The following is a 12,540-nucleotide window of genomic DNA, read 5'->3' as shown; positions in this document are numbered from 1 at the left end:
TGTTGATATTTATCATATTAGCTATTACAACTGGGAATTTTAAAAAACTTGTTTATCAGTTCATTAAAAACCCATTACATATTAACATAAATAACATTTTAATGAAAAATAAGTATAGCTTTCCAAACAAAAATATTTAATGAGGAATGCTGTTGCTTTACATTTTTGTAAATCTTTTTAATGTTTGACTTACTAAAAGAAAACCGGATTCTATTTGCATCTGTATTCAGTCTGTTGCAATATGTTGTTTTGATGGAATTATATGAAGAAAATCCATACTTACACAAATAGGCAATGGGAGATAGGAGAAGGTATTTTAAGTCTTTTCAAATAATTGCAAATATTCATTGTTGATACTGCACCAAAATTCAACGAGTGGTAATTTCTGTGAGTTAATTGCAGTGTGGGATCTGAAACTACATTGGTGAACTTTCATAATATTACACTAAAATGCATTAATCTGTCTTGCTTTTGGAATGAACCTTTTAGCCATGAATGATTTTATACCAGCATGCATTTGTCATTTGGGAAATACTGATTCAGTTAGCTACTCCGTTTTTCCAAATGTTGACCATTTCAATATACAAAATGAAAAAATCATATTTGTTACTGTCTCATCAGAAGAATCTTTACGTATGGGAAAGCTGTCAAGCCCGTGGTAGCAGATGCAAGTTTTCCAAAATTCTGATTTTCTCCAGGAAGTTGGATTTTATCATTGGCAACAAATACTGTCATTTGTTTTCCTTGATGTTTCAGACTCACTTTCATTTTGGAGGAAATCCGGATATCTAAGCTGAGTAAACATAGTTGTCTGTTATTCATTCTTTCACATAAAATGGTGTTATGTGAAAACAAACAGTTGGTTCAGGCTTATACTCAGTTACTCAAGTGCTTCTTAGCCAGTAAAAGTGCTTTATATGTAATTCCTATATTGTCATACACAAGATTACAAAAGAAGAGTTCTTAAGGGTTGAAATTTAACACAACACATAATTTGTATTGCTTCTTAACTGAAACTGGCTTTTTTTATTTTTATTTTTGAGACCAAATCTTGCTCTTGTCACCCAGGCTGGAGTGCAGTGGTGCGATCTTGGCTCACTGTAACCTCTATGTCCTGGGTTCAAACAGTTCTCCTGTCTCAGCTTCCTGAGTATCTGGGACTACAGCCATGTGCCACCATGCCCAGCTAATTTTTGTATTAGTAGAGATACAGGGTTTCACCATGTTGGCCAGGATGGTCTCCATCTCTTGGCCTCGCGATCCACCCTCCTGGGCCTCCCAGAGTGCTGGGATTACAGGCGTGGGCCATCATGCCTGGCCAGCTGGCTTTTTTTAAAAAAACTGAGTACATGATTGTGAAGACTACAATGACCATACAGTGACTATTCATGTAATTTTTTGCTACTGTCTTTGCTTATGAATTGCCAGCAGTTTTAATTAATTAAATTAATTAATTAAATTTTTTTTTTTTTAGATAGAGTCTTGCTCTGTCACCCAAGCTGGAGTGCAGTGGTGCCATCTCGGCTCACTGCAACCTCCGCCTCCTGAGTTGAAACGATTCTGCTTCAGCCTCCAGAATAGCTGGTACTCAGGCACATGCCACCATGCCCGGCTAATGTTTACATTTTTAGTAGAGACAGGGTTTCACCATGTTGACCAGGTTTGTCTCTAACTTCTGACCTCAAGTGATCCTCCTGCCTCAGCCTCCCGAAGTGCTGGAATTACAGGTGTGAGCCACTGTGCCCAGCTATTTTATTTTTATCTTTGAGACAGGTATTGCTCTGTCACCCAGACTGGAGTGCAGTGATGCAGTCATGGCTCACTGCAGTCTTGAACTCCTGGGTTCAAACTATCCTCCCACCTCAGCCTCCCAAATAGCTGGGACTACAGGCGTAAGCCTCAATGCACAGCTGATTTTTACATTTATTGTAAAGACAAGGTCTTGCTATGTTGCCCAGGCTGGTTTTGAACTCCTGGTCTCAATCCTCCTACCTTGGTCTCCCACAGTGCTGGGATTTCAGATGTAAGCCACTGTGCCTAGCTGGCCAGCAGTTTTAATCACCATTGCTTTTTCACAGAGATTACAAAAGTTAGCAGAGTAAAATATGTAGATAAAGTCTTAGTGTTATTATGAGAATGGTTTTGACCTCACAGATTCTCTGCTAGGATCTTGGAGACCCACCCCTAGGGTTCCATGGATTACTCTGAAAACTACAGATTTATAGAACTGTTCCAATTCAATAAATTGTGAAAATTCTTCATGCTCCTAAAACTCTAGATGTATATTTGCTTGAATTGGATAGCTGTTTAAAATGAGAGTTCGCACTATTAGTTGTGATAATATTCTGCTGGGTGATAACTGAGGTCACCGTCTCTGCTCCTCTTTCTTTAGGTGACCTGGTGATTCTCGATGGCACTCCCACTGCAGGCTGGCTGCAGGGCCGAAGCTGCTGGGGCACGCGGGGCTTCTTTCCATCTTCGTGTGTCCGCGAGCTCTGCCTCTCCTCGCAGAGCCAGCAGTGGCAGTCCCAGAGTGCCCTCCTTCAGATTCCGGAATATTCCATGGGACAAGCCCGGGCCCTGATGGGGCTTTCTGCCCAGTTGGATGAAGAGCTGGACTTCAGGGAAGGGGATGTGATCACCATTATTGGAGTTCCTGAACCAGGCTGGTTTGAAGGGGAGTTAGAGGGCCGAAGAGGCATTTTTCCAGAAGGTTTTGTAGAGCTGTTGGGGCCCCTAAGGACTGTGGATGAGTCGGTAAGTTCTGGAAATCCAGATGACTGCATTGTTAATGGTGAAGTGGATATGTCTGTAGGGGAAGAAGAGACCAGGCTGGATCAGGAGGAGGAGGAGCCAGGGACCTATGGGGTTGCCCTCTACAGATTCCAAGCCTTGGAGCCAAATGAGCTGGATTTCGAGGTTGGGGATAAAATCCGAATTCTGGCGACCTTGGAAGATGGCTGGCTGGAAGGATCCCTGAAGGGTAGGACAGGCATCTTTCCTTACCGGTTTGTGAAATTATGTCCTGACACACGGGTGGAGGAAACCATGGCTCTGCCCCAGGAAGGCAGCCTTGCCAGGATCCCGGAAACTTCTTTGGATTGTTTGGAGAACTCCTTAGGAGTGGAGGAACAAAGACATGCGACCAATGAGCGTGAGGCCGAGGAGCCTGACTACATTATTTCTGAAGCACCCACTTCTCCCCTCGGTCATCTGACTTCAGAGTATGAAGCAGACAGAAACTCTTATCAGGATGAGGACACCGCAGGAGGGCCCCCAAGAAGTCCAGGCATGGACTGGGAAGTGCCTCTTGCCACAGACTCTCCCACCTCTGACCCTGCAGAGGTAGTCAATGGTATTTCCTCCCAACCTCAGGTCCCTTTTCATCCCAACTTGCAGAAAAGCCAGTATTATTCTACAGTGGGAGGGAGCCCCTCACCCTCGGAACGGTACCCTGACCTTATTCCCCTGGAAGCAAGGGCTAGAGACTATGCCAGCCTTCCTCCCAAAAGAATGTATTCTCAGCCAAAAACTCTTCAGAAGCCAGTGCTCCCTCTTTACAGGGGCTCATCTCTTTCAGCCTCAAGGGTAGTCAAACCCAGCCAATCGAGCCCTCAGCTCCATGACATTGCAAGGTATGCTAAACAGCACCACACTTCCAGCATTTACTCTGCCTCAGAGAGATCAGAGGTGAAGCCTGGTCCGCAGGCATGGGGGCTTGTTATGGAAGCAGCAACACATTCACAGGGTGAAGGCAGCACTGACCTAGACTCGAAGCTGACGCAACAGCTGATTGAGTTTGAGAAGAGCTTGTCAGGGCCGGGCACAGAGCCAGATAAAATTTCACGCCACTTTTCAATCATGGACTTTAACTCTGAGAAGGATATTGTCCGAGGTTCCTCAAAGTTAATCATCGAGCAGGAGCTGCCAGAGAGGAGAAAGGCCCTAAGGCCACCGCCGCCCCGTCCTTGTACTCCAGTATCCACCCCTTCCCATGTGCTGGTTGACCAGAACGTAAAACCTGTACCACCCTTGGCAGTGCGACCCTCCCGCCCAGCTCCGCTGCCTCCCTCAGCACAGCAGAGAATGAATGCGGTATCCCCCAAGCTCCTATCTCGACACCGTCCTACCTGTGAGACCCTAGAAAAGGAGGGCCCCGGACATATGGGAAAGAGTCTGGACCAGACCTCCCCATGCCCCTTAGTGCTGGTGAGGATTGAGGAAATGGAGCAGGACTTGGATATGTACAATAGGGCTCAAGAAGAGCTAAACCTCATGCTGGAGGAGAAGCAAGATGAATCATCAAGGGCAGAGACCCTCGAGGAACTCAAGTTCTGTGAAAGTAACATTGAAAGTTTGAATATAGAACTCCAGCAACTAAGAGGTAAGTGACAGGGAAATAATATACACTTGTTTCTTGACACCCACAAGTCCCCAAAAGCATCCTTACCCACGCTTTTTAGGGATATGTTACCATCCTTGATGGACAAAAAGTGATTTACATTTTTACTACCTAATTCTTTCTTTCTTTTTGAGATGGAGTTTCACTCCTGTTGCCCAGGCTGGAGTGCAATGGCATGGTCTCGGCTCACTGCAACCTCTACCTCCTAGGTTTAAGGGATTCTCCTGCCTCAGCCTCCTGAGTAGCTGGGATTACAGGCATGCGCCACCATGCCTGGCTAATTTTGTATTTTTAGTAGAGTTGGGATTTCTCCATGTTGGTCAGGCTGGTCTTGAATTCCTGATCTCAGGTGATCCACCCACCTTGGCCTCCCAAAGTGCTGGAATTACAGGTGTGAACCACCATGCCCAGCCTTACTACCTAATTTCTTATTTAATCACCATAGATAAGCTCTGTCTTGAGCCTATGACTCTGTCTTGAGTCCTATGACTATGTAGCCTCCTGATTACATTTGCTGCTCAGATAAAGAATCTCGGCCAGACGCAGTGGCTCACGCCTGTAATCCCAGCACTTAGGGAGGCCGAGGCTGGCAGATCATCTGAGATCAGGAGTTTGAGACCAGCCTGGCCAACATGGTGAAACCCCGTCTCTACTAAAAATACAAAATTTAGCCGGGCAGGATGGCAGACTGAGCACACATAGCTACCTTCCTCCCTTTCTACTTTAGGTCTATAAAAGTGAATGCAAATAATGGAATAAAAAATTCTATTAAGAGTATTATTGGAAATCAAGCGATTTTCTGACAGATGGATAGTAGATTGCATAGCAGAAAGAAAGGGAAACCTCTATCCAAAGTATTCTCAGGAAAGGATGGGCAGACTTTATGCACATGGGCAGACTTGTAAAGGAACTGCAGACTCAGAAATGGTGTGGTAGAAGGGGTCCTAGAGCACATACGGTGTGACTGATGAAGGGATAGCCAGGGAGCCAGGCCACTGGGTTGCTTGTACTGAACAGCAGGAGCATTTACCCTCATGCTACAGCACGAAATAGATGCTTAGACAAGTCCTCAAAAAGGTATTCATTTAATATGAGTATCTGAGCTCCCAAGGGAATGCCAGATACCTTGATTTCAGAGTCTCTGAAAAGAATTCTGAGGGAACCTTAGCTGGGTGTTCCATTCCCAAAGCCCTAGCAAATTCCAGGATTCTCCATCACTTTCCATACTTACAAGTTTCAAGATAAACCTGTAAACAAATCTTTCATTAGATACTGTATTAGTCCATTTTCACACTGCTGTTAAAGACATACCTGAGACTGAGCAATTTACAAAACAAAGGTTTAATGGACTTGCAGTTCCACCTGGTTGGGGAGGCCTTATAATCCTGGCAGAAGGCAAGGAGGAGTAAATCATGTCTTACATGGGTGGCAGCAGGCAAAGAGAGAGTTTGTGCAGGGAGACTCCTGTTTTTCAAAACCATCAGATCGCATGAGACTTATTCAGTATCACAAGAACAGCACAGGAAAGACCTGCCCCCCCATGATTCAGTTACCTCCCACCGGCTCCCTCCCATAACACGTAGGAATTCAAAATGAAATTGGGGTAGGGACACAACCAAACCATATCATTCCGCCCCAGCCCCTCCAAAATCTCATGTCCTCACATTTCAAAAGTAATCATGCCTTCCCAATAGTCTGCCAAAGTGTTAACTCATTTCAGCATTAACTCAGAAGTCCACAGTCCAACGTCTCATCTGAGACAAGGCAAGTCCCTTCTGTCTATGAGCCTGTAAAATCAAAAGCAAGTTAGTTACTTCCTAGATACAATGGGGATACAGGCGTTGGGTAAATACAGCCATTCCAAATGGGAGAAATTGGCTAAAACCAAAGGGTTACAGGGCCCATGCAAGTCCAGAATCCAGTGGGGCAGTCAAATCTTAAAGTTCCAAAATGATTTGAATCCTTGTCTCACATCCAGGTCATACTGATGCAAGAGTTGCATTCTCAGGCCGGGTGTGGTGGCTCACGCCTGTAATCCAAGCACATTGGAGGCCAAGGCGGGTGGATCACCTGAGGTTGGGAGTTCAAGACCAGCCTAACCAACATAGTGAAACCCCATCTTTAAAAAAAAAAAAAAAGAGTTGTATTTTCATGGTCTTGGCAGCTCTGTCCCTGTGGCTCTGCAGGGTGCAGCCTCCCTCCTGGCTGCTTTCATGGGCTGCTGTTGAGTGCCTGTGGCTTTTCCAGCACATGCAAGCTGTTGATGGATCTACCATTCTGGGTCTGGAAGATGGTGGCGCTCTTCTCACAGCTCCACTAGGTGGTGCTCCACTAGGTGGTGCCCCAGTGTGGAGGCTCCGACCCTACATTTTCCTTCTGCACTGCCCTAGCCCATGTTCTCCATAAAGACCTGCCCCTGCAGCAAACTTCTGCCTGGACATCCAGACATTTGTATACATCCTCTGAAATCTAGGCAGAGGTTCCCAAACCTTAGTTCTTGACTTCTGTGCACTTCTGCAGGCTCAACACCATGTGGAAGCTGCTAACGCTTGGGGCTTACACCCTCTGAAACTGTGGCCTGAGCTCTGCATTGGCCCCCTTCAGCCATGGCTGGAACAGTCAGGACACAGGGAACCAAGTCCCGAAGCTGCACACAGCACAGTGACCCTGAAAACAGCCCACAAAACCAGTTTTTTCTCCTAGGCCTCTGGGCCTGTGAGGGATGTGGCTGCCATGAAGACCTCTGACATGCCCTGGAGGCATTTTCCCCATTGTCTTGAGGATTAAGGCTCCTCTTATGCAAATTTCTGCAGCCAGCTTTTCTCCTCAGGAAATAGGAATGGGATTTTCTTTTCTATCACATTGTCAGGTTGCACATTATTGGAACTTTTATGCTCTCCTTCCCTTATAAAACTGAATGCCTTTAATAGCACCCAAGTCACCTCTGGAATGCTTTGCTGCTTAGAAATTTTTTTCTGCCAGGTACCCTAAATCATCTCTCTCAAGTTCAAAGTTCTACAAATCTCTAGGTCAGGAGCAAAATGCCACCAGTCTCTTTGCTAAAGCATAACAAGAGTCACCTTTGCTCCAGTTCCCAACAAGTTCTTCATCGCCATCTGAGACCACCTCAGCCTAGATTTCGTTGTCCATATCTTTATCAGCATTTTGGTCAAAGCCATTCAACAAATCTCTAGGGAGTTCCAAACGTTCCCACATCTTCCTGTCTTCTTATGAGCCCTCCAAACTGTTCCAGCCTCTTCCTGTTACCTAGTTCCAAAGTCACTTTAACGTTTTTGCGTATCTTTTCAGCAGTGCCCCACTCTACTGGTACCAATTTACTGTATTTGTCCATTTTCATGCTGCTGATAAAGACATACCCAAGTCTGGGCAATCTACAAAAGAAAGAGATTTAATGGACTTATAATTCCACATGGTTAGGGAGGCCTCACAATCATGGCAGAGGCAAGGAGGACCAAACGTGGATGGCAGCAGTCAAAGAGACAGCTTGTGTGGGGAGACTCCCGTTTTTCAAACATCAGCTCTCCTGAGACTTACTCACTGCCACGAGAACAGCATAGCAAAGACCTGCTCCCATGATTCAGTTACCTACCAGGTCCCTCCCACAACACATAGGGATTCAAGATGACATTGGGGTGGAGACACAACCAAACCATATCAGATATATAGGTGGGAGAATACAAGTTTCCCAAATTTCAGGTAGCAGGAATTTCCCAGTAATGGTACATTTTAAAATTAATAGTGTTCCACAGAAATGTTATGTTTTCTGTGCATAAGAACACTGTGTAGTGTTTTATTTTGTGTGTGTGCACTGTTTTTAAATGGGTGAATGGACTGGTACTACATGATGAAACTGGTGTTCTTTTTATTCACCAGACCTTCATTTTCAGAATTAGTTTAATTATTCAGCCAGTGTTCTTACTTTTTAAAAAAATTACTAGGCCAGGCACAGTGGCTCATGCCTGTATTCCTCGCACTTTGGGAGGCCAAGGTGGGCAGATTGCCTAAACTCAGGAATTCGAGACCAGCCTGGGCAACATGGTGAAACCCCATCTCTACTAAAATACAGAAAATTAGCTGGGCGTGGTGGCATGTACCTGTAATCCCAGCTACTCAGGAGGCTAAGACAGGAGAACCACTTGAATCTGGGAGGTGGAGGTTGCAGTGAGCCAAGATTGTGCCACTGCACTCCAGTCTGGGTGACAGAGCCAGACTCCATCTCGGAAAAAAAAAAAACAAAAACAAAACTGCTACCTGTTTAGTACTGTGAAAGGCCTGAGTAGGTGGGGGTAGTCTCAATCGGGAAGACTAAAATTTGAATCCACCAAATACGGTATTGGGTATGTTAATGTTGATTTGATTGATTTCTCAATAGGTATATTGATAATATCTATTGCTAATATGATGAAATTACTTATTTTCTGCAGTAACAGTCAAGTTTTTGTAAGGTCATTTTTTTCTGTCTTCATAAAAGGTATATCCAACAATAAGCTATCCCTCAAGAGGCGGAAATTAACCAGTTTGAGCACTAGACTTCACTCCTCTAATCTGGTTCTGTATAAGTTAAAATTTTGAAATTTAAGGCCTAAGATTTAAAGAACTTTCAATACAGCATTTATCTAATTGTGGTCAATGTTATTTTTAGTTAATATGCTTACTGAGGAGACAGGTTTTTATCAATTATTCAGTGTGTCATTTCCTACACACCTGGTGTGATGTTCTACACATAGTAGGGACTCATTAAATACCTGATGAAGAGAATTGCGTTTAACTGAATCTATTTGAATTGAATTGTCTGCTCTACCTCCCAGAGCTTTCCGAGATTGCCTACTTATGTTCTTACTTTGAATTGTCTACTTGGGACCTGGGAACTGTCAATACAGAGATGCCAGCCCCCTCGTCAGACCAGTGCTGTGTCAGACCCACAGTGAGGTTCTTCTTGAAACTCTGCATGCATGCATTCATTCATTCATTCATTTATTTATGAGATGGAGTCTCACTCTTGTTGCCCAGGCTAGAGTGCAATGGTGCGATCTTGGCTCACTGCAACCTCCACCTCTTGGGTTTAAGCGATTCTCCTGCCTCATTCTCCCAAGTAGCTGGGATTACAGGCATGCACCATCATGCATGGCTAATTTTGTATTTTTTAAATAAAGACGAGGTTTTACTATGTAGGTCAGGATGGTCTTGAACTCCTGACCTCAGGTGATCCGCCCACCTTGCCTCCCAAAGTGCTGGAATTACAGGCATGAGCCACTGCATCCAGCCAAAACTGTGATTATGAAGTCATGAGGACTCATTTTCTAAAAGCTATATTCTCAGAGGTAATATTTTTATTATTTTTAATAGTTTCCTGTGCCCTGTAGGTATCTTTCAGTTTGGTGTTCCTATCTCTTTCCTTTCCTTTTCCATTCCCTTTTTCCTTTTCCTTTTTTTCTTTTCTTAGATGGAGTCTCACCGTCTCCTAGGTTGGAGTACAGTGGCGCGATTTCAGCTCACTGCAGCCTCCACCTCCCGAGTTCAAGTGATTCTCCTGCCTCAACCTCCCAAGTAGCTGGGATTACAGGCATATGCCATACACCTGGCTAATTTTTCTTTTTTTTTTTTTTTTTAGTAGAGATGGGGTTTTATTATGTTGGTCAGGCTGGTCTCGAACTCCTGACCTCAGGTGATCCGCTCACCTCAGCCTCCCAAAGTGCTGGGATTGCAGGCATGAGCCACTGCATCTGGCCAAAACTGCAATTATGAAGTCATGAGGACTCATTTTCTAGAAGCCCTATTTTTTTCTCAGAGGTGATGTCTTTTTTTTTTTTTTTAATAGTTTCCTGTGTCTTGTAGGTATCTTGTTACCCAGGCTGGAGTGCAATGGCGTGATCTCAGCTCACCGCAACCTCTGCCTCCTGAGTTCAAGCAATTCTCCTACCTCAGCCTCCCGAGTAGCTGGGACTGACTACAGGCGCGTGCCACCATGCCCGGCTAATTTTTGTATTTTTAGTAGAGATGGGGTTTCACCATGTTGACCAGGATGGTCTCGATCTCTTGACCTCGTGATCCACCCACCTCAGCCTCCTAAAGTGCTGGGATTATAGGCGTGAGCCACCACGCCTGGTCAAGAGCATGATTTCTTTATCCAGTCTACTGTTGATAGGCACTGAAGTTGATTTCATGTCTTTGCTATAGTGAATAGTGCTGGAGTAAACTGAGTGCAGGTATCTTTTTGGTAGAAGGATTTATTTTCCTTTTGACATATACCCAATAATGGGATTGCTAGGTGGAATGGTAGTTCTACTTTTAGCCCTTTAAGAAATCTCCAAACTGCTTTCCACCAGGGCTGAACTAATTTATATTCCCACTAACAGTGTATAAGTGTTCCCTTTTCTCCACAACCATGCCAACACATCTGTTATATTTTGACTCTAATACCCATTCTGACGGGTGGAAGATAGTTTCTTACTGTGCTTTTGATTTCCCCTTCTCTGATGATTAGTGATGTTAAGCATTTTTTTCATATGTTTGTTGGTCACTTGTATGTCTTCTTTTGAGATGTGTCAGTTCATGTCCTTTGCCCACTTTTTAATGGGGTTGTTTTTTCTTGTTGATTTGTTTAAGTTCCTTATAAATTCTACATGTTAAGCCTTTGTTGGATGCATAGTTTACATATATTTTTTCCCATTCTGTAGATTGTCTAGTTACTTCTGTTGATAGTTTGTTTTGCTGTTACAGAAGCTCTTTAGTTTAATTAGGTTCCAGTTGTCGATTTTTGTTTTTGTTGCAGTTGTTTTTCAGAACTTACTCATAAATTCCTTGCCTAAGCCAATGTCTGGAAGAGTGTTATCTAGGTTTTATTCAAGGAATGTGTAGTTTGACGCCTTAAAGTCTTTAATCCATCTTGAGTTAATTTTTGTATGTGGTGAGAGGTGGAAGTCTAGTTTCATTTTTCTGCATATGGTTAGTTTATCCAGCACCATTATAAAGAATCCTTTCCCCATTGCTTATTTTTGTCACCTTTGTTGAAGATCACTTTGTTGTAGGTGTGCAGCTCCATTTCTGGATTCTCCATTCTGTTCCATTGTTCTGTGTGCCTTTAGAATTTTAAATACAAAGAGCGTTAGTTGCGTTGTCTGATGGTATTGATCTTTGTTTTTTGACTAATATTTCATACATTTTAAAAAGGCTTTTATTTTATGTTGATGTTGGTGGAATTGTTAAGCATGTTTTCAAAAGCATTTTTGGGGCTGGGCTTGCTGACTCACGCCTGTGATACCAGCACTCTGGGAAGCCAAGGCGGGTGGGTCACTTGAGGTCAGGAGTTTGAGACCAGCCTGGCCAGCATGTTGAAATCCCATCTCTACTGAAAATACAAAAAATTAGCTGGGCTTGATGACGTGTGCCTGTAATCTCAGCTACTCTGGAAACTGAGGCAGGAGAATGGCTTGAACACAGGAGAATGGCTTGAACGCAGGAGGCGAAGGTTGCAATGAACTGAGGTCACACCACTGCGCTCCAGCCTGGGCAATGGAGCGAGATGCTGTCTCAATTAAAAACATAAAAAAGCATTTCTGGGTAGGGCCATTAGGGTTCATGTTGTCTCATGAAAGCTCATTTTCTTTTTTAATGTTGAAAATATTTTGTCTGCTTGTTCTGATTTTGGCTTTGCTATTGAAATTGATACTGCCTGTGCTAATTCAGATTTTAGATATGTTCCTGATTTTGTGTATGAATATTTCACAACAGTATTCACATCTTCTCTTTTGCATTTCTTCTGTCAAAAAATTCATAAAGAACTATGATTTATAAACTACATTTATCTATGATTTATAGCAAATATTAAGCAGTAGAAAACACGGGACAAACATTACTGGGAGGTATTCAAATAATGGAAGATTTGCTTCTCTGAACAAGATTTGGCACTATACAGATTCATGTGTCCAAATTGCTAATTTAAGGACTTACTTTGTTTGCAAAACTTTATTTCTTGGACTAGCCTTATAAGATTTGTATAAAGCATACTATACAAGAAAGCTTATTAATCTTTATTTGCAAGAGTGACTCACTTTTGGCAGCACACAGGGCCATGAGCACACACTCTTCTAAACACATGTATTACATAGCAACAACTA

At 43.5% G+C, this 12,540-nt stretch overlaps 1 protein-coding gene across 2 annotated transcripts in view; it reads left to right on the top strand.

Moving 5' to 3' along the window:
- DNMBP (dynamin binding protein) overlaps window positions 1-12,540 on the top strand; it is a 136,514-nt gene that overhangs the window by 62,570 nt on the left and 61,404 nt on the right. The window contains exon 4 of one of the 2 annotated variants that reach the window (XM_035268764.3): window positions 2,393-4,384. In XM_035268764.3, coding sequence (XP_035124655.2) covers window positions 2,393-4,384 — 1,992 coding nt within the window. Of the gene's footprint in view, window positions 1-756; window positions 4,385-12,540 lie in introns of both variants that reach the window. The other variant, XM_078346252.1, reaches the window with a different exon arrangement.

Source organism: Callithrix jacchus, chromosome 12 (genome assembly GCF_049354715.1).
Source record: "Callithrix jacchus isolate 240 chromosome 12, calJac240_pri, whole genome shotgun sequence".
In the NCBI taxonomy this organism is placed as follows: Eukaryota; Metazoa; Chordata; class Mammalia; order Primates; family Cebidae; genus Callithrix; species Callithrix jacchus.
This window is presented reverse-complemented; position numbering and strand designations above follow the sequence as displayed.